The following is a 26,266-nucleotide window of genomic DNA, read 5'->3' as shown; positions in this document are numbered from 1 at the left end:
ACATATTAAAAAGGGTTAAAACTGAGTTGACACTTTTTTGCATTATGCCCTTTTTGCTAGCCTTCAGGTAAGCTGCTGCCATGTCATGAAACATCAACCAACACTTCAACTTCTCAAGAGAAAACTTTCTCCAGCGGAACACAAACAGTTAGTGCAACCACTGTAGAGGATAGGAAAGATTTGTTTGACTGAAAGGTCTGCTTGACATGAGACCCAGAGGCCACAATAGCAGCCAGGTAAGGAAGCTTCACAAGTTCTGGGGAACAAGGGCTAGGCTGAAATATACACAATGACAGGAAGCCTTCCTGCCTCTTAGTTCTCTAACCACTTGCATGCATCCATACAGCTGCTCGGTCAATCATGTTTTCCAGGTGTGAGGACTAGATCGTTCTTCTATTTCAACAGGATTAAACTGTCCATTTCCACGTACAGCTCCCACCCTGCTCTCTTCACAGCTTACGATGTGTGTTTGTGTGTATCCTTCCTTCCTTTGACAAATGATTCAACTTCCCTGCCACATGTAATGTGTGGGAGTCATACATACTTGCGGGTGCTCTCATTCTTCAGTAGGGCTTTGGCCTGCTGCTCGCTAATGATGGTGGCCTTCACCTGTGGGGGGTTCATGTGGACATTTAGCTTTCCACCAACCAGCAGCCGCACAGTGGCTGCAAACTTAGTCTGGGTCTTCAGGACCTGGGGAGGCTGCTTTTCAATTATGAAGGTGCTGCAGGGAGAGGGGAGGAAATAGAAGAAGCCTTTATTTACAGAGGCAAAAGATTGCAAAGGAAATCCTTGACATAACAATCTGCCGTAACTTGATCTGTACGAGCTTCTCCATCACGGCTGTGATTAGTGTTGAAACGTAGGACATGGAGAGAGAGCCTTGGCATAATGCAGGAAAAGAGGGTATGCAGTTTACCCACGGTGAACACCATAGCAAACAAGCTCTCCTCAGAAGATTCCCTCCTTTTTCAGCAAAGATGCCCCCACTACCACCATCACTACACCCTCACTAATTACCTAGTGACTAGGGCAGAAATTACATCTGTGACAGTGCTGTTGAGGTCTGTCAGCATCTCTTCAATGGGTCCTGGAATAGGCAGCTGCTGGCATAGGTGTTCAGCACGACGCACTTGTTGACGGTTCTGGCAGATGATCTCAGCCAGCTTCTCACACCTAGGGAAAGAAGAGTCAGTTGTGGGGAATAATATTGTAAACCTAGGCTAATTGCTGGATCAACAATAAATTTAATCTGAATTAGCACTGAGACTGCAGGGCATAAAGAAGAGAGGGATGGATATAGTTAGTGCAGGAACGGCATCATATTCTGATCTCCAGATGACCTCAACCTGTAGCCATACGTGCCGAGCGCAAGGGGCAGGGGGGACCAAGATGTAATCCTGCTGGATTCTACAAGGAATATCTGGTGAGGCAGGGGCTGTTTTTAGCAGTCCCCCAGTTGAGCTGAATGTAAGCACATCTGTGTGCAAAGCAGATAATAACCTCATTACAGTGCAGATGAGACAGCTCAGTCTCTGGGCAAAGTTGTCAGATTCAGCATCTAGAGTGGCACACCTGGACAACATTATGCAGACGACAGCAACAAATAATTGCTATCATGATTGCTGCAACACTGTTTTTAAAATGATTTATTCCATAATCTGTCAGTTTTGAAGTAAGATGAGGGTCACTTGGGATGGAATTACATATTCCACCTCCACCTCACTCCTTGAAGCCCCTGGCATCGGGAGAGGAGCAATCTACATGGGAAAAACAGCAGGTGGGAGGAGAAGTATTTAATCCTTCCCCTGCTTACCAATGTTCTGCTGTAACTGGGATTCCAGGCCCATGTTCACAATAAATATTTCTGTCCTTACTCTAGTCTAGAAATCTCTAGAAATTACTCTAGAAATACTTCTGTCCACTCTAGTCATTCTGCTTCTTATTGTATGCACTTCACGTCCCTGTAAATGAGGGGTACCTGTGCTGATGAAGCAGTGGAAGAGATTGCCTGGGAGCAACTATGTCAATAACCTTAAATCAATTATGTCAACAAGGCTATCAACAGGCAGTTTAATGAAGTCAGTAGATAAAATATCCCCAGGAAATTTTGGAATATGATTGGCTCCATCGAGTCTCTCTAGGGGACAAACGGAAAGGAAAGGAAAGGAAAGGAAAGGAAAGGAAAGGAAAGGAAAGGTTCCTCCTGTGCAAGCACCGAGTCCAAGAACGGGGCAGGGAGCTGAGTCCATGAATGTCATGGAATCAAAGACGTCCCGAGTTGGTCTTGAAGATCCAGCTTCAGTATGCATAGTGAAATCACCCATTAACTATAAAGTTGAGCAGACTGAACACAACCTTCAAGTCTAGCTCAGCCAGAGAGCAGGTTGTGTGGCAGACTGTCGGTCAGTACACCAACAGAAATCCTAGTCTGCCCCAGGCCTCTAATACAAAGAACATGTATATTGTCTTGGATGTATCAGGCTTTGGATATCTCCAGAGAGCTGAGGCGGCGGCGGCACTCGTGGGTTTTGTTTTTGTTACAAATTATTGGTATTTGTGGTAAATTTGTGTAGTTCCCAAGTTCTGAAATATTTTAAAACCTGGCATTATATAAAGAATGGTCAGGAGATATACCCCAGCCATGCCCTTCACCTCAGATCCAGATCTTGGTTTCTGAAGCAGCAAGTGCTAGGCTTAACTTTGCCAAAAATTCTTCCCCCTGATGTGACCTGCAAGCCCCTTGCCCTGATCTCAGAGATGTACAATAGGACTACGATCAGGACTGTGTGTATGCGGTGATCCTGCAGAAGTGCGGGAAACTGTAGAATACAAATGGCTATGAATTGCTAAGAATCTTTGCTTTCATTTTTTTAGAAATATGGCTCCAGCACTGATGGGCTGAATATTTTATACTGTAATTCACATTCTTACTTCACATTCCCAAGGTTGAGCCCCTAGCATTTGAAGTGTGAATCCAGTGAATCCTGAATTAAGCCTTCACCCATCATCATTCACTACACGTGCAGGTAGCTGGGAGATCCCGTTCCCTCCCTCAGCCCGTTCCCTCCCTCCCACCCCACCTACCAAGCCTGCAAGCCATCCAAAGGGCCCTCAGGGGGCCCGCCATTTCCTGATAGCTGCTGCCGCCTCTTCCACTGGATCAGCTCGTCATCCAGAATGATTGTCTGCTGCTTACGGAGCAGGGCCAGTGTGTGCTGGTGCTTTTCGGCCAGTTCCTGAGGAGAAAGAGGAGATGTGCATATGGGGTTCATGACCAGCAGCACAATGCCAGGGTAGAGGGAGCGAAGGAGGGTCAGGACTAAGGATGGTGGTACTTACCACACGATATTGCTGCAGCGTCTGTGCCTCGCGGTGGATCCATGCTTCCAACGTTACCTTCTTCTGCTGCAAAGTAGGCTCGCGGGCCATGCGCTCCTGGGGGTTTAGCTGGGAGAGCTGAGTAAGCTGGGCTGGGAGGGGGAAAGATAGTGCATTAGGCCCTGCCTGGACACTTCATAACCTGCGCGTGGAGTGCAGCTCCAGGTCCTGGAGGGCCCTTGAGGAAGACATCCTCAATGAGCCTGCCTTCTCAGCAGCTGCTCGTGCTCCTCATCCTCTTTCTCATCACAGCTTCCACTTGCTCGCTTGAGAGGCAGAGGGCCAGGGAGCAAGGAGGCTGTGGCATCTATTGTTTCTCCTTCTCACCACCACCACTATTGTCTGGGCCAGAGCAAGAGGCAAGCGAACAACCAGGTTGCAATGGTGAAGAGACAGAGTTACTCCAGGAAGCTCTTGTCAGTATTGCCCATGTAACATATGCCTAATGTATGTGTTTTCATTGTTAAATGTGACCAGGTAAGAGAGGGTTAACTGTTTGGTTGTGAGTAAGGGAAAGGTGGGAGAGGCTTGTGCGTGCGTGCGCAGGCGCATGTGGATTCTGAGGTTATAAAAGGAATGAACTGACAGTCAGATAGGGCTTTAGGCACCCTGGAAGCAACATCTAGTTAGCAGGGTTTATATTTAGGATTTTAGAAGGGGGAAAGTAGGTAGGGAAGTTAGGACCAAGCAGTAATGAATAATAATAATAACATATAACTCTGCTTGTGTTCAATACATTTTTGTTTGTTTTTAAATACAGACTCCCATGTGTTGATTGAATTGTTACACTACTACTATTAAGTCTATTTCCTTGTTATTTCTCCTGCAGTGGGTTGAGAGAACCAACTGAGCATATTGGGTTTCTCTGGGACCCAGAGAGGGTAAAAGGGCTGAAGCGTGGGTTTCAGTGGGAACAACTGATCCAACTGAAAGCAGGCATTTCCTGAGGGGGGTGTATTTCAGTTTTAGAGGTGAGGCTGGGGAAATGGTGGAACCCATTTCCCTTCAGGAAAGCCACATTATGGCTATGACAACATCTCCCAACAAGCAAATCCCCTTCTCCCAGCTTGTTTCAAAACGTTTGGTCCAAAAAGTATGCTCTGCCATTTGCGAGAGGACATACATTATTTCTGAAATGTCCATGAATGTCATGGAATCAAAGACGTCCCGGTTTCTCTGGGACCCAGAGAGGGTAAAAGGGCTGAAGCGTGGGTTTCAGTGGGAACAACTGATCCAAGTGAAAGCAGGCATTTCCTGAGGGGGGTGTATTTCAGTTTTAGAGGTGAGGCTGGGGAAATGGTGGAACCCAGGCAGGTACATCACAGTCCACTCTACAATGACTGGCAGCAGCTCTTCTGGATTTCAGAGAGAAGTCTTTCCCAGCCCTACCTGAAGATTAAACCTGGGACCTTTTGCATATGAAGCACATGCTTTACCACTGAGCTACCTTTCCCTTGGTTTAGCCAAGGCTGGTGCTTTTGCATAGTGACCCCATCCCTCTTCCACTTACGCACCTTGTAGACGAAGGCTCTCTTGGTACTGGATGATGAAGTATTCCTGCGTCTGCTGAAGCTTCTTCAACTGGCTCTCAGTGTCCTGAGTCACCAGGCGTAGCTCCTCAAAGGTCTGGTTGATCTGCAGGTGCTTCTGAGAAAGGGCATCAGCCAGACTGCTGGCAGGGGAGGGGCTCTGCAGACATGGGCAACAGGGAGGGACAGAGAAAGAGTGGAGATGACTGCAACATGCAGGGATGATGGCTAACCAACCATCTTAGCCACACTCACACAAACCTATAGGCAGGAGCAAAATTCACAGAGTAGGACACCCCCTTCCCAAGGCTATATGATATGATCACAGGCTATTGATATGATCGTTCCCAACCATCCTCGACCTAGTCGTAGAACTGCGTCAGCTCCTTGGTATTCTGAGGAGCTGAGGCCAATGAAACAACTGTGTTGATGATTAGAGCGCAAATGGCAGCAGACTCAGAATGAATACGATCAAACACAGGTAAGCATCCACTTGCGATCTTATTCTGTGGTGGTGATGGTGAAGAAATCCTACTTCTCCGCCACCATTGCATCTGCTCAGTGTTGTTCAGCAGAGCTCTTTCATGTGGTTAAAGGCCTCTTGGATGTAGCCCTTGGAACACAAGAACTCGAACCCTCAAAGGCCCGCTATGAGCAATTTGCCAGACACTTTGCAGATCCTCTTTTCTGGATCGTTTATCTGGATTGGGCTTGGGAGGCACAGTTTTAAAGTGGTTCTGGTCCTTTCTGGGGGAGCAGTCTCAGAAGGTGGTGCTGGGGGTCTTCAGTTCAACCCCATGGCCATTAGCCTGTGGAGTGCTGCAAGGTTCTATCTTGTCCCCCATGCGTTTTAACATCTACATGAAACTGCTGGGGAAGATCAACAGGAGGTTTGGGCTGAAATGTCATCCGTACATGGATGATACTCAGCTCTACCTCTCGTTTCCATCTGCACATCCCAGGGACGCTGTGGAACTCTTGAACCAGTGTCTGGGAGGCTGTTTTGGGATGGATGAGGGTGAACAAGCTGAAACTTAATCCAGTCAAGATGGAGGTACTGTGGGTTGGGAAACCAACTACTTCGGATGGAGGTTTACAACTGGTTTTAGATGGGGCTGCACTCCCCCTGAAAGACCAAGTGTGCAGTCTGGGAGTCCTCCTGCACTCTGAGCTAACTGGGGAAGCCCAGGTGACTGTGGCATCCAGGAGTACTTTTTACCAGCTTAGGCTGGTACGCCAACTGTGGTCCTATCTGGAGAGGACGGACCTTGCCTCAGTTATCCACACACTAGACACATCCAGGCTGGACTACTGTAATACGCTATACGTGGGGCTGCCTTTGAAGACGGTTCAGAAACTCCAGAATGCGTCTGTCCGAGTATTGGTGGGGGCGAGGTGATTTGGTCATATAAGGCCTATACTGCGCCAGCTGCACTGGTTACCGGTACGTTTCTGAGCCCAATTCAAAGTGCTGGTTTTGACCTTTAAAGCCTAAACGGTTTGGGACCAAGTTACTTGAAGGACCGCCTATGCCCATATCAGCCCACCCGCACTTTAAGATCAGAAAGAGAGGCCCTTCTCGTTTGCCCACCCATGAGAGCAGTCAGGTGGGTGACCACCCGTGAGAGGCCCCACACCTTTGGAACAAGCTGCCATCAGAGGTCTGCCATGCTCCATCACTGCAGACTTTTAAGAAGGCCTTGAAAATGTATTATTTTACCTTGATCTTCTATTGATATGACTGCTATTGTTGCTGTTGCTGCTGTTAACATAATTGCTGGTTTTATTGTTGGCTTTTATTGTTGTTTTTATTGTTTTTATATTTTTATCGCTTTTAATATTTTTATCGCTTTTATGTATTTTATTGTTATAAGCTGCCTTGGGAGGGCTTCTGCCCTGAAAGGTGGCCAAGAAATATTTTAAATAAATACAATAAAATAAATAAATATATCTCACTCACATCTGAGGCCTCTCGCACCAGGCGCTGCTCGTGGTACAGGATGTGTCGGATGCAGCGCACCAACTCCAGAGGGCAGTGGTCATATGTATTCTGTAGGGACAGGGAGAACAAACAGCCTGAGATTTGGGGGTAGAAGGAGTGGGGAGGAGCAACTTGTGGCCCCACAGCCCCTTCACTCATGAGGAATCCCAAAGGCAACATCTTTCAGCTGTGCCCAAAACCACCATACCTGCAACTTGGGGGTTGGACTCGATGGCCTTGTAGGCCCCTTCCAACCCTACTATTCTATGATTCTATAACTACTGGAACCCACCTGCAGCTGGGTTGCATAATGACCCAGTTTGATCTTCAGAAGGAAGCCATCCTCGCCCACCTGGTGGTCTGCCTTCTTCTGTAGCTCCTGGATCAGTCCCTCCAACAACTGTGTGGCTTTCGTACCCTCTTGGGGGTTGTCCAGGTCAATGGAGTCCCTGCCAGGTGGAGCACAGACCAGGTATGTACGTCTCAGTTCCTGAGGGCAACCCCTGCTTCTTGCCCAGGTGCCTAATCCCAAAATGAGATGGCACAGGCAGCTAATCTTACCACTTCTGGACTTTCAGATGAGGGGCAGAAAATCTCTGGCACCATTTAACAAGTCCATATCCTTTTATTCTGTGTTAGTTAATCTGAAAGAGTACCACTTCCTGGTTTCTTATGATCACTACATTGATTTAGAATTCCTGAATCATTCCTAAGCTGGCATTTAAAGTGTATGAAAGTCCACCCATCTGCCACTCTGACAAGAAGGACAATTCAGTGTGCACGAAGATGTAACACTAAAACGGGAAGTGTACTTTTCTCCTGCAAGGTATGCTCAGCATCCTCCCACCTCTGCAGTGTAAGTCACAGAGATAAATAATCAACCTGAATGTTAGCTCAATCATCAATCTGTCTGCTTTTTTAAAAGTATTTTTCAATGCTGGATGTTTTTATCTATTTATACATTCATCACCTTAATTTTTTAAAAGCACAATACATTTTAAAAGAATTGCAAAATTGCTCAAGGAATGAGGAAGAAGTGGCTCTGTGATGTGCACAGCACTAATTGGCTAGTGTTTGTGACAACTGGATTCTGCTGGAAACTCACAAACTCTTTTAAAAAAAAATCCTGGGGAGAAAATAGTTTGTTTAAAGCAGACTTCCCCAACCTGGTGTCCTATAGATTTTTTGTACTACAATTCTCATCATGCCTGGCCACTGGCCATGCTGGCTGGGATGAAGGGTGTTGTAGTGCAAGACATCAGAAAGGCACCACGTTGGAGAAGGCTGGTTTAAACAGATGCAGTGAGTCCACTTCAAGAGCAGTCCCACTGCTCAAATAATGGTATGTCTATTCACACGGTGAGTGGATGAAGAAATGAAAACTGGGCAACCGTGGCTGTGTTCACACAGAACAGTAAGTCAGGATTGTTGGCGAATCCTGGCATACCATGAATGAGCCGTATGCTAACGCATGCTGTCTTTGCATTTCCAGTTGGCTCCTCACACTGGCACAAGCGGGTAAACAAACCAAAAATAGTTTGCTTTGTGTGATGATTGAACCAGGGATCCTGGTTTATTGCTCTCAAACAAAGCAGGATTTGTAAACCAAGAACAAACCCTAGCTTGTTCCTAACTAATTTGGGAGCAACAACCCAGGATCCCTAGTGGACCTCACGTGAAGCAAACAATTTCTGGTTTTTTTACTCACTCACGCTAGTGGGAGGAGCCAAGCAAGAGTGAATCAACATGCAGCTCATTCAAGGTTAAGCTATGATTCACCAGCAATCCTGGCACACTGTTCTGTGTGAATGTGGCTAGTGAAAGGAAACAGTATATTATGGAGAGCTGAGGGAGCAAGATGAAGGCAGTTGTTAGAAAAATGTATCAGTTAGGAGGCCCTTTCCATGAGGCCTTACAGAGATAGAAAAGACAACTCTTGGGGAAAGGAATATTCTGAAAGAAGGCTTACTGTCCAAAACTGCACACTTCCAGGAAGAACAGAGAAGTTACAGGGTGGGAGTTGGAGGGGAACTGAAAGTAATTACTTGTTCAGCAGCCTCAAAATGCAATTGCTGGCAGATCCGGAAGGAAAACTAGTGACTGAAGAGACAATGAGCAACAGCTTAAAACTTGGAATTGAGTCAGGGACACCTGGGAGACACGTGAAGTAGGCAGATGTCTTGCCTGGAGTACCAAGGCAGCTTGCCAGGGGTAGGGAATGAGGGCCAAACTATATATTACCTTAGCTGCATAGTTCTGGCCTTGAGTGCAGAGTTTTGCCCTCCACAAATTGCCAACCCCCATCCCCACCCATCTAGATTGGTACCACAGTGGAGGGCAGGTAGGGGGCTTTAACCCTCCCCCCGCCCCCGCCGTCCTGACCAGGATTGAAGCCCCCAAGCCTGCAATTGGCATTGCCAAAAAAGGTCCAATTCATTTCAATGGGACCTTTTTTGTTAATGTAAATTGCAGGTGCAGGGGCCTGATCTAGACTGCAGCCGAGGGCGGGGGTGGTTAAAGCCCCCTATTACCCATGCTAGGCTCACCCAGATCAGGTTCCCTACACTGGCAATTTGTGAAAAAAAACTGCACTCAAGGCCAGAATTATACAGCTCGGGTAACAAGTACTTTGGCCCTCTGTTTCATCCAGAAGGGGTCAGCATCTCATCCCACCCCGCCCCTCTGCAAGGCTGAGGATCGTCCTGGACAGCCAGGCCTCACGCTCACCTACCATGGCTGGCTCTCAATCCACTGTGAGAGGTAATGGCGGACCTCAATAGGAAAGTGCTGCCCATACAGGGCCTGCATCTGCCGAAGGGCATCCCCCTGCAGCTGCTGGGCTTGGATCCACACTGCCATGGCTCAGGACCTGGTGGAGGAGAGGCTTGTTAAAAGAAGAGAGCATCACGCATAGAGCCTTTATATTCTTAGTCTGTGCCTTACACAAACCTCCAATGGATTGAGAGCTTGTTTCCCACTACAGACTAAAGGCAGACATATCAAGAGTGCCTTCCCCTTATGACTTTCCTTGCATAGCTTGAGCAGACACTTAAAATATACCTGGATTCCTTTGGAAAAACATCATTTATTTCAAGGATTTTCATCCTGCCTTTCTTTCCAACGGAAGGATTAAGAAGGGATGAGGGGGAATATGGGGGCAGGTTAGGTTTAAATTGGATGACTGCGGTGATGATGTTCCAGCTTTAAAATGCACACACTTATTAGGTGGCATGAGAGGTAGACATCACTGTGTCCTTTCTCATCCATAAAGTGGGAATTATAGATTACTTTCCTCTTAACAAGCTTATTGAGAGAATCAAGGAGGCAAAGAGCAAGGCTGATCTCTACAATATGAAATGCTGGGAACCAAGCCTGCCCAGAAGTTTAGGCTTCCTGAAGTTCAGCTCCTGAAGTTGCAAACAGCACCTTCAGGGAAAATAGCAGCGGGGGGGGGGGGGGGAGATTGGCAGAAAACTGGTAGCCACACTCTCGATCAGGGCCTACAGGGCTGTAGTGGCATTAAGCACACTTTTAAAAAATGTAATGTGTAGTTTGGAGCCAGAGGGGTGGAGCCTAGTAGCATATGGCAGGGGACATCGTTGAGTGGGTCAGGAAGTAAGAGTCTGGCTGCGCCTGAGCGGAGGAGCCTGATTGACACTGGGTGGAGGAAAAACACTCCAGCCAGAAAGAAAATAGTCTGCTCCCTTATTTCTGCTTCTTCCATCTTTTTTTCTTTCCATAAAACATCCAGTGAGGAGGAAAAGACAGGATAGCCACACAATGTCTTTTGGCTGCTAGCACCCCTAGATGCTGAGAAGGAAGCTAAAACTCTGAAATGTTGGGTCAAACCTTGCTCTGCCCCCTGCTTGCCTTCGGCTACTGGGTGGTATAGAAATGGGGGAGGGGGGATGAAATAAATAAATTGCCTTGAGTCCTTGGGATGAAAATTGTCAATCTACTGTGTTATACGGGTGGAAGTATTTCTCTGCAGACTCACTGCAGACTGTGGTTACTCGGTGATTTAAAAGCACTCTGCACGTGGGTCAGGTGCACTCTCATTTACTATTACTCCACATGCCCCCCACTGAACACTGGCAATGAAAAATAAAATTCAGGAAAGGGCCATGAATTGGCTTATACAGCCCAAAAAGATAATTATAGGCATTTATCAACCAGGATTGCTGAGGAAATCCTTCTGGCATCAAAGACAGGTAGGTGAAAGTGAAATAGGATACGCCCATTGCCTGCAAGTTTGGAGAAAACTGCTGAGAGAAACTAGAGGGTGTGAATTAGCGTCCTCAAAAACTAGGCAACTTGCTTACATTTCTAAAATGCAATGCTTGCCTTCTGACCCGAAAGATCTCCTGCTTAATCTGTGATCTGTGGTGGATGGCTGTAGCTCTTCAGTGGGAGAATGTGTGCGTGTGTGTGGCCATGCTTAGAAGTCCACGTATTCCAGGGCTGAATTCCAAGGCTGAGGCAAGCAAAGCTAGCCATTTTATTTACCATGATCTGTGTTTTGAAGAATCTCTGTCAAGGGCAGCAGTCAGATAAACTGGAAGACCCAGTAAATAATAGGGAGGTTTCCATTTTTAATGTGAACAAACTGAGATACGCTCAACACTCATACTAGGGCATCCCTACACCAGCCTAAAATCCTGCATTTAAAACAGGGCTTTCTGCTTCTGTTTTAAATGTAGGATCCTGATAGACTCCCTTTACACACGCATCCTTTCCCCCCGTCCCTTCCTACTACCTTCTCCCCATATCTGAGTCTTCCATTCTCTTTCATTGATCTCGCTCCTCTTCTTGCCACTTTTCCTCTTTTCACAGAGGGAACTCAAGTGAAACACAACGGGGTAATTTGATAGCTCATTATCTGCGATCTATTTAAAATCGGAACAAAGAGCATTTAGTGCAGGAGATGAGACGACTTGGATGATTATGGCGTCATGTAAAGAGCCTGCAAACTTCCGTGAAGGAGCAATCTCAATTGCAGGATAAAAGCTCTATGTGAAGGAGCCCCTAGTAATCCCTTTCTACAAAGCCCCCCTCCCCCTTGTCCACTGAACATCCTCCTGGCGGGGGGATTCTAGAAGTTGTAGTCTAACACATCTAGAGGGCACCAGGTTGCAGAAGGCTGTCCTAGGGGATAAAAGCTACACTGTTTGGGGCTTTTTTAGTTTAGGAAAAAAAGACAGCTCAGGGCCAAACTAAACTTTACCTCTGGAGATTCATGATTGACCTCCTGATGGGAAGGCTATACAATTTTTACTAAATGCAGCCATCCGGGACTGCTAATATGATTCACTGTATGGATGAAGAAACATAGGCATGATCCCTGTATTTTCCCCCCATGGAGCAAATGGCAGCTGGGCAAGGACAATTAATGGCTCAATCCTGTGCATGTTTAGACAGAAAAAAGCCCTACCACTCCCAGCATGCCCCAGCCAGGCATGCTGGCTGGTGAATGCTGGGAGTGGTAGGACTTTTTTCTGTCTAAACATGCACAGGATTGTGCTCTTAGATAGGGAAAATGGCACAGGAGGGAAAGAGTGAAACACACCCAAGACCTTAAGCAACTTCCCCAAATTACCACAGCCACGCCCATGGCTGAATTTAGCAATAATTAACCCATACATCAGGAGGTCAATCAGAGATATCCTGGCATATTTATTTATTCAGGTACATATGATCTGCTTTTAGAAGCAAAAAGGCCGTCACACAGTGGCTTGCAATATTAAACTGATATAAATACAATTTATACAGCTGTAGTAATATATTCCTTGCATTGGTAGGGGTAGGATTTAGATGACCTTTGAGGTACCTTTGAGCTCTACGATTCTATACCAGTGTAGTTTAGCCCTAAGGCTGGGACATGACAGAGGTTTGTAGAATGATGAACACTGTCAAAAAACAATCTTTCTCCCTCTCTCATAATACTAAAACTCCAGGCCACCCCTAGAGATTGATTGATGAGATTGACAAAAGCAGATACTTCTTCACACAATTCACAATTAACTTAATGGAATTCAGTGTCATAAGGAGTCATTATGGCCATAAACCATAAAGATTTTTTTTTTAAAGGATCACACAAATTCATGACAAGGATCAGGTTTACTGATGGCTTTTAGCGACAACAGCTAAATGCAACCTCTGTGTACAAAGGCAGCATACATTAATATCAGATGCTGGTGGGGGAAAAAACAGCAGAGGGAGGTTATGAGCTTCCCAGAAGCACATGGCTGGTTGCTACTGGATTAAACAGAAGGATCTTAGGTTTGATCCAGCAGGGTCATTCTTATGTGGATCTTGGGAGCTTACGTACAGTCAGACATCCAGCCCACAAGAACAAGAACATGATGATAGACAGAGTTCTACCATTGGATTCATGGGTGCTATTTTTGGCCAGTGTGACTTCCCAACACCAGTAAGGAGATGCCAACTTCTATTTTGGCTCTGGGTGACACTCAAGCTTGACAGTTTATTTTGGGCCACTGGGTATTTAAATTGGCGTGAACTGGAGCAGGCACAACAAATGAAAGTGCGAGAGGACAGATGAGGGTAATAGGCTTATAAAAAGCAAACTCCTGCCTTGTCACGTTCAGATCTGAAGCTTGACAGGCCAGATTCAGTAGCTGAAATCTTAAGAGATGATGCAACTAAGATCAAAAAGGCGATGCAACATGTGTGCATGGGAGGCTGGACAATGGCTGGCCACAAAAGCACAGGAATGCCACTGGTAGTTCAAAAATAAATAAATGCAAGGGTCTTCCATGCCAAAGGGCAGCCTAGGAAAGACCCAGTATGATTGACAAAGTGGAAAGCACGGCATGTCACAGTGTGATCCATCTCTGTTTCCACTGTATTAATGAGGGAGAAATGAGAAATGAACCAAATGGTTCTTCTGTATAGTGCAGGGGTGGGCAATTCGTAATCCTACAATTCCCATCAGCCCTAGCCAGCATAGCCAATAGTGCGGGATCATGGGAGGTGTAGGCCAAACCACAAGCTGCCCACCCCTGTAGCTGGATCCCCTTCTTTAGGCATACTATACATATCCTACCTTAGCTGCACTGCTGTAAACACATACCGCCCAACAACATGTAAATGTTGTTGAACCAACTGGAAACAGTGACCACAATGCTATCAGATTTAATATATATTTAAGTGGAAAATTGCCAAGAAAGTCCAACACAGTCACATTTGACTTCAAAAGGGGGAACTTCTCTAAAATGAGGGAACTGGTGAAAAGGAAGTTAAAAGGGGGAGGTGAGAGGATTAAATCCCTTCAAAATGCTTGGAGATTACTCAAAAACACTATAATAGAATCCCAGCTAAAATGCATACCACAGGTTAGGAAAGGTAGCACCAAGTCCCCAAGAACTCACCGGCATGGTTAACAAGCAGGGTTAATTAAGGGAGCTATTAGAGAAAAGAGAGCTTCTTTCAGAAAATGGAAGTCTTGCCCAAGTAAGGAAAACAAAAGGGAGTACAAGCTTGCACAAAGGTGATGCAAGCAGACAATAAGAGATGCAAAAAAGCATTTTGACGAGCATATCGCTAAGAACATCAGGGCCAACAATCAAGAATTCTTTAAATATATCAGAAGCAGAAAACCAGCTAGGGAGGCAGTTGGACCACTGGATGACAATGGAGTACTGAAGGAGGACAAAGAGATTGCAGAGAAGCTGAACGAATTACTTTCCATTTGTCTTCACTGCAGAAAATATAGCACAGACACCTGTGCCTGAATGGATGTTTTCAGGAAGGGAGTCTGAGGAACTGAGGCAAATTGTGGCAACAAAAGATGAAGTTCTCTACCTTATTGATAACTGAAAGCAAATAAATCACTGGGCCCAAATGGTATCCTTCCTAGAGTTCTCAAAGAACTCTAATATGAAATTGCTGATCTTCTAACCAAAATATGCAACATGTCCCTATGATCAGCCTCTATACCAGAGGACTGGACGGTGGCCAATGTAACACCAATTTCCAAAAAGGGATCCAGGGGGGATCCAGGAAATGACAGGCTGTTAAGGTAAATTGATTGAAGGCATTATTAAAGATAAAATTAGTAAGCATATAGAAGCCAAGTCCTGCTGACAAAGAATCAACACAGTTTCTGCAGAAGTAAGTCCTGTCTCACTAACCTTTGAGAGTTACTTTAGAGTGTCAGTAAATATGTAGACACGGATGACCCAGTAGACGCTGTTTACTTGGACTTCCAAAAGGCTTTAGACAAAGTCCCTCAGCAAAGACTCCTGAGCAAAACTCAGCAGTCATGGAATAAGAGGACAGGTCCTCTTATGGATCAGTAACTGGTTAAAGAACAGAAAGCAGAGAGTAGGAATAAAGAGTAAATTCTCCCAATGGAGGGAAGTAAATAGTGGCATCCCACAGGGATCTGTATTAGGACCAATGGTTTTCAATCTGTTCATAAATGACCTGTAATAAGGACTGAGAAGTGAAGCCGCCAAGTTTGCCAATGACACCAAACTATTTAGGGTGGTTAAAACAAAAAGGGATTGTGAAGTGCTCCAAAAAGATCTCTCCAAACTGGGAGAATGGGCATCTAAATGGCAAATGCGGTGCAACATAAGCAAGTGTAAAGTGATGCACATTGGGGCAAAAAATCCCAACTTCAAGTTTAACCCGATGGGATCTGAGCTAGCGGTGACTGACCAAGAAAGAGATCTTGGGGTTGTGATGGACAGCTCAATGAAGATGTCAACCCAGTGTGCGGCTGCTCTAAAAAAGGCAAACTCCATGTTAGGCCTAATTAGAAAAGGCATTAAGAATAAAATTGCCAATATAATACTGCCCTTATAGAAATCTATGGTGCGACCACACTTGGAATACTGTATACAGTTCTGGTCACCACACCTAAAAAAAGATACTGTAGAGCTGGAAAAATTGCAGAAAAGGTAAACTAAAATGATCAATGGCCGGGAGCAACTCCCCTATGAGGGAAGATTACAACAGCTGGGATTGTTTAGCTTGAGAAAAAAGAGGGAAAGAGGAGACATGATGGAGGTGTACAGAATTATGCATTGTGTGTAGAACGTGGATATGGAGACATTTTTCTCCCTCTTTCAAAATACTAGAACACTGGGTCGTCCCATGAAACTGATTTGTGGGAGATTCAGGACAGATAAAAGGAAGTACTTCTTCATACAGTGCATAGTGAAACTATGGAATTCATTACCACAGAATGTAGTGATGGTCACCAGTTTGGATGGCTTTAAAAGGGGGTTAGACAAATTCCTGGAGGAAAAGGCTATCACTAGTCTTGATGGCTATGTGCTACCTCCAGTACCAGAGGCAGTGAGCCTATGTACACCAGTTGCTCGGGAACATGGATGGCAGGTGCTGTTGCACTCATGCCCTGCTTGTGGGTTACCCGTGGGCAGCTGGTTAGCCACTGTGTGAACAGAATGCTGGACTAGATGGACCCTTGGTCTGATCCAGCATGGCTGTTCTTATGTTCTTAAGATGAAATCTGCACTTTAGTTTCTGCAGAGCATGGCATACAGCAGCCTTGAAAATAAATGTACAGAACTTACTAGCTCCTACATTAACCTGCCTGGCTATTATGATCGTCCTCAGAGGCCCCACGCTGTGTCCACCTGCCATCTGATGTAAGATGGATGATTACAGGAGACAGGTCCTTTTCAGTTGTGGCATCTCAGTGATGGCATTCCCTTCCTAGAGAGGCCATCTTTATTTTATTTTTGACGTCAGGTGAAAACTGTTTTATTTGTTCAGGCTTTATACTTCTGGAGTTATTTTATGCTGGTTTTATTAACTGCTTAGTGAAATTTATTGTTAATGTACTTTATTGTATCTATAGGATTTTATGTTATGTATACATTACTCTGAAAGACATAGCTGAAGAGCAACTAATACATATTTTAATAAATAAATAGAAATAAAATTTTTAAAAGCCTCCCTACTGGGTTGCTTCGAGATAATTCTTACTTTTCACAGACAACCAATCCAGTATCTGTTTACAACCCTGACATGTTGTTATTTATAATGGACAAACCTAAACAAGGCCAGGCATACTTCATGTAATCGTGGTGAGTTTAATTATATGTGAGTGGGGAATACACTATCCTGTGCAAAATCAAGAATCTTAAGCTTAAAAAAAAATAAGGTTCTAACGTACATGGCTATGGAGGAAAAATAAATGGGGCCAGTGTTTGGTAAAGGCCCAGAAACCAGAAAGTCCTATGTGCCTGTGTTGGAAAGCCTGAGGTTTTATTGTGTGCCATTTCACCACATGGAAGATGCCCCAAAATCCAAAGGCTGGACTGGAACTGAAGTGAAGAGGGTATAGCTCACATTTCTGACAGCCACATTCCAGGTCACCAGTAGATTCCACCATGTGCTAGTAACTGCAGAACAGGTTTAGAGCACACGTTTTGTCAAGGTTCTCTCCACACCTTAGGGCAGCCTTCTCCAACTTGGTGCCTTGCAGATGTGTTGGACTACGACTCCCAGCATGGCAGGGCTAGCAACGTGAAAGTGAATGGAACCTTTAGAAATGGGAGGGGGGGATCCCTTACAGAACAGTCCTGTTTCTAACGTACACCTACTGGGCTGGATAGGATCACAAACAAAAACCCTTGTGTCAATGGAACACAAAAATATGCCAGCAGAGCAAACTTATGCCAGCAGAGCAATAAGATTCTGGTAGCGGAAGGCTGCTTATGTCAGTGAAAAGGACAAAAATGGGTGGCATGTATGAAAGGGGAGGAATGGATCTTAGAAGCCTCTGCTCCCTCAGAGGTCATTTCTGCTGCCTAAGGAATATTACACCAGCAAAATACGTAACGAAAGTAACATTCCCATTAGAGTCAATGTAGTGTCAAACAACAGCTCATACAGAGCACACAGGGTAAGTATGCAATTCACATTAAGGGGGCCTTTGCTGCCAACAAACCCCAAATTGCAGGCAAGCCTACACCATGTACTGTGAAAACCTATGATAAGCACAGCCACTGTTGTTAGTGAACACCAAGAAAGCCTCTCTACCAACTGAAACGTCTGATATTCCTTCTTGCAGTATCAGAGCCAGAGCACGCAGCAGTGGAACAAACAGTAGCTGGAGGCAGACTTCCAATACAACTCCCTACATTGGGTAGCAATGATCTTAATGTGAGGCATCTCTCCCAACAGGCAAATCTTCAAACACAGACATCAGATGGGCCTATCAGGGAAGTGCATACCCAGTGGGACGGTAGGTGACTGGGCTGAGGAATACTGCGTGGAAAAGGACCAAGGTGATGGAATCTTCACTCAATTATCCATTACATGACCAGCTAGAGCATCTCTACACCAGCCTAAAATCCCGCATTTAAAATGGGGCTTCTGCTTCCATTTTAAATGCAGGATCACAGCAGACTCCCTTTACATGTGCTTCCTTTTCCCTCTCCCTTCTCCCCCTTATCCGAGTCTTCCATATGTTTCATTGATCTAGCTCCTCTTCTTGCGGCTTTTCCTTTTTCACAGAGGGAACTCAAGCAGAACACAAGTGGGGTAATTTGATACCCCATTATCTCAGATCTAAAAACAGAATTAAGGTCATTTAGTGCAGGACATGCCCTGGAGGTTAACAATCTCAATAGCAGGATAAAAGTTCCCTGTGAAGAAGCTCCTAAGTGTGTATTGAACTTGCTACCCATTATGCCCCACTATCATCCTGGGTTTTTTTGTCTCTCTACAGGCAGGCAACCATCCACCAATCCCAGAAGCAAATATGTTCCCCTGATTAGTCCCTTGCAGACCACAGGTGAGGCCCACCACAGCAGTAGTACTGTTCCTATGTTGGGTTGCCACCTGTAGAGAGGAAAATTGCCTCTTTTTAATGGGAAGCCAGGAGATCAGGAACTGCCTAATGAGGAGACGAAAGGGTTACAGTCAGGGGGTGGAATGATCACAGGGCAGAAAACGATGAGAAAACAGCAAGAGGAAGGAAGAGAGTCATGCCCAAGAAGGAAAAGTGGTTCTGCTAGAAGAAGCAGAGAATTTGGTTAGTAGGAAAAAAAGAGACTTCATTTAATCAAGAAGAGGCCAGAAAGCATGGCTAGGAAAGAGTGGGAAAAGCCCACACAACTGTTGCAGGGCCAAAACTGAGCTTGCCAATGTCCTGACTTAGGAATACTCCACTGTTCTCCAAACATGAAGCTCCATTTTGGAGGAGGATCAATCTCCTGGGTCATTAAAGTGCTTCTCAACTTTTGGCTTGGATTTTGTTACTTTCCTTGTGGTATGAAGGAAAAACATCCAAAGAGAGTGGCACCCCAGTAAGTTTAGGAAGGCCTCTCCTGAACAAGCATATCAGACAGGGAATGAAAAGACCCTTCTAGGCCCAGGCTGACAATCCAAACCCACATTGTTACGCCACCTTTACACTCCCATGACTGCAATACCTTTCAAAAGAACTTCCCCGCACTCCTCATCAATAATCTCATGTGTTTTGCAAAGGGGAGGCACAATAGGAGGATGTCAATGGGCTTTCCACCTGGGCTTCACAACTGCACCTTGCCCACCACTTTGACACTGAAACACCAGGAAGTGATGAGGCAGACCCCAACAGTTCAATCTTCTCGGACCGCCCCCATACTGGTGCGATAAACCAAGCAGGGATGCTGAATGAATTGGAGGGGGAGGGTCAATAACAAGGCCTGCTGGGAAAATAACCAATGGGTACTGGCAAGCAGCTGATGTCAATGTTAAGAGAGGTGTAGCTGGGTGGGAAGAAGGGAGCTGGGCAAAACAAAAGCCATTTTGAGGTTAAAGTCAGTCAACTTCCTGAGGAGGACCAGTGGCCCATGTGCCAGTACCCTTATCTAACTATTACACTGGACTGTTTCAGATATGCACATGTATGATTTGTTCCAGTCTTTTCTACTGGGAAACTGTAATAAGGGATTGAACCTCGGACCTCTTGAAAGCTAGCCTGTGCTGTTCCATTAAACTGTGGCTCCACATAGGGGCCCTTCAGTACTGAGCTATACACCAGGATTCCTGGGTATGATTCATGAGATATAGGGGAAGGGGCCATTTCATGGGATAGGGGCATTGGCAGATTGAAAGCGCACTGTGAATTCTTCTTGGAAGTCCTGGTGCATAGTGTGTGGAAGGGAAACAGACTGGGTTCTACAATGCCATCATGCTGCTCCAGCTGGTACCACGTATTGGTGCTTTCCATGTATGGGGGGGGGGGATGGCAAGCATTATTGTGACTGGTGAGTGATGACAGAGTTGCCATGGATGCTGTGGGAGTGGATTTTGGCATTGCTATGTTCATTCTATTTTTCTAATAGCTTTGTGCTGGATGAGCAAAGGACTCCAGTTTGGCTTGCTGGCATAAGCCCTGGTGTAGCAGGACCATATGAACCATCTATAGTCTGAAAAGGAGGCAATGAGGACAGACCACTACCTTTCTCCCTAGCCTACTCTTCCACAGGTTGCCTCCTTTCACATTTACAACATGACTGTTAGGACTCTCTTATGAATATTACTATAGGGGAAACCCATGTCCATTATGCTGTGAACGCAAGTGTGAGTTTGGGCTGGAAAAGGCCTGGGAGGCTGCACTGGGAAACAAAACACCAGGCTATTCACTTGCACAGCTTTGCTGCAGTACGAAAAGCCACCGAAAGCAAAATGGATGAATCTTGAGTCACAAGCCACAGAGTAACTCCAAACTGCAAAATAACAGGAAAACGAAACAAAGAGCTATTAATATTGGAGCATTTAAAAAAAAACAACCTAGGCTGAAGGAAAGTCCTAATTACACCATAAAGACACAGCTATGAGACTAGGTGTGAGGAAGGATGTGTCATGAAGTGAAAATATCAGTGCTTAAAAACCCCAACAAGACCAGTGCATGATTTAAAAAGTACCCTGAAACACAGTTACTTTTGCTCAGGGAGAAATGTCACAGCCCCATTCAGATGGGGTCAAAACTAAAATGTTGAGATAGATAATGCCATTGGCCCATCCACAGGAAATGCAAGGACCCAGCTTCATATCCTCAGGGTCACTGCTTGGCTACTGGAGGAGGGGAATGAAAACACCGGCCTAACCCAAAACACAGTAGGCCTATATGCTGTTAACCATACCTAATCGCCCAAGTGATCTCTGTGGTATGCGTATAAACAAATGAGGGGAGAGAGAGAGAGAGAGAGATCCCAATCCAGAGAGTTTGCAAATGTGAAGAGAGGTAGAATACAATCTGCCAAATTTGGAGATGGGAGGTTGAAACATGTCCTAGCCTCACACCTGGAGCATGAAGACAGATATAAAGGAAATATCTGACTCACCTAGCAGCAGCAAGAAAAGAGGATTTGCCTGCTCTAATAGATCCTCCGAAGCAGTTAACTGGAATAAGAGTTTGGGGGGAGAAGGGGCAAGCCCTTAGGGTTCCTCCCCATGTTTACTCTCCCCCTACCCCCATAAATCTATCCCTCTGTGCCCCACTAGCTTGCTCTGATATTTGTCTGAGCCTAGTGTTTAGTCAATTCGAAGATTTTTACCGCATCAGATTCAACCTGCACACAAACACATTTCAAATAACTGAAACAAACCAAAACATAGTAATGTTAGAACCGCAGACATGCGCTTCTGTACAAAGGAACAGCCCACCTACACGGAGATGGGGTGATATAAGATAGCAAGGTATAACAGACTGAAGTGGCACACATACAGGCAATGTGTGCTGTAGTGACTTGGAGTGGGAGGGAAGCAGTGCAAAGACTTTGAATTAAGCATGCAGTTGCACCCCATAAAGTACAGTACCCCACGCCTAAGAACTTCCATCTGTGCCCAGTGGCTCTATACTGGATGGAATTTGCAGCCTTGCTGGTTCAAACTGCCAGGACTTCAGCCCACCAGACATGGATGATGGCCCATCACAGGCTTGATACCATCACAGGTTTTGCTACCTGTCTGAGACTACAAAAAAGAGGATTTGACAGGCTGACGAGCTACGACGGTGGTTCACAAGTTTGTAGGGCTGATCCAGTCGGATGCCAGCAAGTAGCCTCACTCCCACAGTAGCAACTGAGCCCCCCAGTTCTTGTCACTGCTGTTTCTCCAGCTGCCCCTGACAGGAAAGAGCAATTTCCTTCCAGAACATCAGCTGACTCTAGCAAACCCCAGCTTCCTCCCCCTCAAGGTACAACAGCAACAATCACCCACATGCTTTTACTTGCCTGGAAGACAAATACACAGTGCTAGGACCTGTTGTAATCATTGCACAGTGAGAGTGGGTTGGGCTCAACTACAGATCCAATCCAAGCTGCTTATACAGGCAAGAAATGTTGGGATATATCTTATCCTGGGCATAGTTGTCCCCAGTGTGCAGGTATTTATCATAGCACAGCAGCAGAGCATATACTGCCCCTTGATTCCAGACAATGGCTTGGATCCAGAGAAATGCTGGAGGGGGTTGGCAGAAAATGAGTTTCCCACCCCTCCTCCCCCTGGCAGCCCTCCAAACCCCCTGTAAAGCCTCTCCTGAGTGGCATGGACTGTGGCACAGGGAGGATCACTAAAAATAAGATGACGGCGCCTTCTGCAAGAGGAATTCCCACTCACAGAATCTCCCTCCACTGGATTTTTGGCAACCCCCGTTCCTCTTCAGCCCCCCCATATCACCACCCACCCCCATCAGGAAGGTTTTCAGGGAGCTCAGAGGGCTCCCAGAGGGAGGAGGGGGCAAGAAAGTCATGCTTCTCTAGATGCAAGCTAATGACTCGTATGGCCCTAGAAGACTCTGAAAGACCTAGTTTTAGTCAACTGACCCTGGCAGAGGCAACCAGTTACTTGCTGCACTCTAGAAGACATATACACTAGGGTAACCTACCTCTCTAAGAACCAATTACCACACTGTCACTGTTTGGCTGGGGGTGGTGGCGGGAGAGAGAGAAAGGTAAAGGGCCCCCTGCATCTGAAGAGGCTTTTTCAAAAGCAAAGCCTGAAGAGCTTTTCAAACTACCAGTTCGGTAAGGGTTAGGCTCAGTTCCAACAAAGCTTGAGGGCACTTTGTCATATCCCTGAAAGCTGTGTGCTTCATTCTTATTAGTCAATTCATCTGTAAAGAAAGACGTGATCCACTGGATTTGAGTTAGGCCAATTTAGCTGAGATACAGGCTGCTTCCAGACAGAGGGCTCCTAGGGCTCCTTCACACGGAGCTTTTATCCTGCGATTGAGATTGCTCCTTCACAGAAGTTTGCGGGCTCTTTACATGACGCCATGATCATTCAAGGCGTCTCCTGCACTAAATGTCCTGTTTTTAAATAAATCGCAGATAATGAGCTATCAAATTACCCCGTTGTGTTCCGCTTCCATTTCCTCCATGAAAAGAGTAAGAGCAGCAAGAAGAGGAGCAAGATCAATGAAAGACAATGGAAGACTCAGATACGGGGAGGAGGGGGAAGGGGGTGAGGGAACAGGATGCATGTGGAAAAGGAAAAGGGAGTCGTTGTGATCCTGCATTTAAAATGGAAGCAGAAAGCCCCGTTTTAAAGGCAGGATTCTATGGCTGTGAGAGCTGGACCATAAGGAAGGCTGAGCGAAGGAAGATAGATGCTTTTGAACTGTGGTGCTGGAGGAAAATTCTGAGAGTGCCTTGGACTGCAAGAAGATCAAACCAATCCATACTCCAGGAAATAGAGCCAGACTGCTCACTTGAGGGAACGATATTCAAGGCAAAACTGAAGTACTTTGGCCACATCATGAGAAGACAGGATACCCTGGAGAAGATGCTGATGCTAGGGAAAGTGGAAGGCAAAAGGAAGAGGGGCCGACCAAGGGCATGATGGATGGATGATATTCTGGAGGTGACGGACTCGACCTTGGGGGAGCTGGGGGTGGCGACGGCCGACAGGAAACTCTGGCGTGGGCTGGTCCATGAAGCCACGAAGAGTCGGACGCGACTGACGGAATAAACAACAACAGAGATGCCCCTAGCCCTATCTAATCATTGTTCTTCCATTGTAAACCACAAGCAGAATTGCAGTTGACTTTCCACACGATTGGGAGTATGGCGCTCTAGTTATGTGCACATCTCACTATGATATGCCCACGCCGTTGGCCATGGTATAGCTTGCTGAGGGTGGGGACCATTTGAAGGTTACCATACTTTCTTCATATCTGGGGTCTCCAACATGGTGCCCAATGTGCTCACAAACACCTCTCTTGGTGCCCACCAGGCTCCCCGCCCCTCCTGATTTGTATTTTATTTCTTAAGGTTTTTAACAATAATTAAACCAGCTGGGAGGCTGGCTTGCTGCAAAGCAAGCCAGTGCAAAGCAAAGTGCTATCCTCAAGCATCAACCTTATCTGGATTCAAAGGAGTGGTTTTGTGTTTTTGGAGCTCAGCCCCCACCTCTGCCTTGCACTTAGGTTCTTGGGCAAGTTACTTTTTCTTATAGTCTCACAAATTTGCTTCTGGGAAATGAGTGTTCTGTGACTAGCCACACCTACCATGGCAGCCATTTCATGAATGGGCCAGGTGCCCCCATGGCAGTCATTTTGTGAGAGCACTCATGACGCACTCTCAAAATTCCAAATGTGCCCACCACCCAAAACAGTTGGGGATCCCTGCATTAAAATGGGACACCATTTATGACCACATTTTTTGTTTTTAAATCAGTCTTTTAATTATTCATAAAACACACTTCCGGCTGGATTTTTTTAAATGAAAGGGTCATATGATGCTTTAACATCATCATCATCCCTTTCTGCCAATACCTTCTTTGTTTCTTGGCAGAACTGGATGAAATTTGCAGGGGCAGTTTCCCCTTCTGAAGGTATTGAGCCCACCAAGTTTCAGATGAATAGGCACAGGGGGGTTATAAAAGAGCAGCTTTCATATTTTGAGGGTCTCGAAAACAGGACGTGCTTATTCCCCTCTGCTCATTGTAGACTACTGTTCTGAAAATGACAGACCATCAAGTGGTGTCCAAAAATAGGAAACACTGTGCTCTTCCCGGCAGCAGACGAAGACCTTTTTATTTTCCTAGGCATTTTAGTCTTTTAGCTCTGCTGTTTTAAATCTGTTATTGTGTTATAAATCTCTGCATTGCTGCTAGATGTTATTTTGGTTTGTACTTCTATATTGTAGTTTTAAGCTTTTGCATTTTATATTGTATTTTAATATGCATTTTGTGGTTTTGATTGTTGTGAACCGCCCAGAGGGCTTCGACTACTGGTACTATAGAAATGTAATTAAGTAACCTGCAAAGTTTTAGAAGGATGTGGTGGTTCATGTGGAAGGGGTCCTCAAATTTAAGAGGGGGGAACTGATTTCCTTCCCCTTCCCTCCCTCGCAAGTTTTTTGGGGCAATTTGTATGAAAACAGCACGCATCATAGAGGTGTCTCCAGGTAAGAAACCTGCAAAATTTCAAAAGGATAGGTGTAGGGGTTACAGAATTATGAGGAGTAAAATCAGCTGAAGGTTTTTTTCATACTGAAGTCTGCTAGCGTTGGAAGAATGGCCATCTCACAGTCGCATCCTTGCCCTCACCCAAAGTACAGTGATTGGAGAGCCCCTGGTAAAATGTGTCCTATGATTAGAAGGTAGACCTGTCAGTCACTCAGCCCCCTTCCCTCCCCTCTCTTCTCCCTCATCTGTGTTTAGAGAAACAAAAGCAAAAGATGCTATTTTTGGAGACATGCTGTCTGCCTTTCCGAAGGCAAATTGTGAATGAAACCTCATGGAGGGTCAAGAATCAGTTGTGGTCACTTCAGCGGGAAAGTGTACGTCGCCTTGAGAAGCACCAGAAATGGTCCAAAGGGGCCCAATTTGCTCAGCCTTCAGGCAAATCTGATGCACATCCATAGCTGAAGCATATGAATTTTATTATCTGGGTTATAAAGAACAAACCCAAGAACAAACCATGGGTTAACTTGGGGTTACTTAACCCACGAACAACCTCAAGTGCCCAGGTTCAGTTGTCACGGAAACAACCTACAAATGCCATATTCGTAGGTTGTTGCTGGAAACTGGAAGCAGCTTACACGCAGTGCACACCCCCACAATTTGTGAGTTAATTAACCTGCGTTACATCAGAACCAGGTCGTTGAGGGGGCCAAGAGAATTAGCAGGGTCACAATCCTGTTTCCTTCTCCTGGCATAGGTTATCTGTTACAGTGACCAAGGCAGTGACCGCGACATTTTTATTGTCTCACCACAGGTCATCTGTTGTGTGAAGTAATTCCTTTTTGTCAGTCCTGCTTCACTGGGTACCCAAGTTCTAAGAGTTGGCTTCAGACTAGGCTTTTATTGTATAATTGCACTGCTTAATTTATGGAATTTTATGTGTGTGGGGGGGCGGTATTTGGAAGATAATGTC

The 26,266-nt window shown here is 45.7% G+C and overlaps 1 protein-coding gene across 6 annotated transcripts in view; it reads right to left on the bottom strand.

Moving 5' to 3' along the window:
* The window catches only part of LOC146341071 (signal transducer and activator of transcription 5B), a 102,666-nt gene that overhangs the window by 35,471 nt on the left and 40,929 nt on the right, over positions 1–26,266 (bottom strand). For all 6 annotated transcript variants that reach the window (XM_084804693.1, XM_084804696.1, XM_084804699.1 and 3 more), the window contains 8 exons: positions 9,623–9,760; positions 7,184–7,340; positions 6,871–6,960; positions 4,896–5,070; positions 3,343–3,473; positions 3,088–3,239; positions 1,021–1,176; positions 545–724 (listed from right to left, as the gene is read on the bottom strand). In XM_084804693.1, the coding sequence (XP_084660819.1) occupies positions 545–724; positions 1,021–1,176; positions 3,088–3,239; positions 3,343–3,473; positions 4,896–5,070; positions 6,871–6,960; positions 7,184–7,340; positions 9,623–9,750 (1,169 nt within the window). In that variant the 5' untranslated portion in view covers positions 9,751–9,760. The remainder of the gene's footprint in view (positions 1–544; positions 725–1,020; positions 1,177–3,087; positions 3,240–3,342; positions 3,474–4,895; positions 5,071–6,870; positions 6,961–7,183; positions 7,341–9,622; positions 9,761–26,266) is intronic.

The sequence above is a fragment of the Heloderma suspectum genome, chromosome 6, assembly GCF_057233095.1.
Source record: "Heloderma suspectum isolate Gila_16-S chromosome 6, 16-S_ref, whole genome shotgun sequence".
In the NCBI taxonomy this organism is placed as follows: Eukaryota; Metazoa; Chordata; class Lepidosauria; order Squamata; family Helodermatidae; genus Heloderma; species Heloderma suspectum.
The sequence above is the reverse complement of the archived record's forward strand: the minus strand, read 5'-3'. Positions and strand labels throughout refer to the sequence as shown.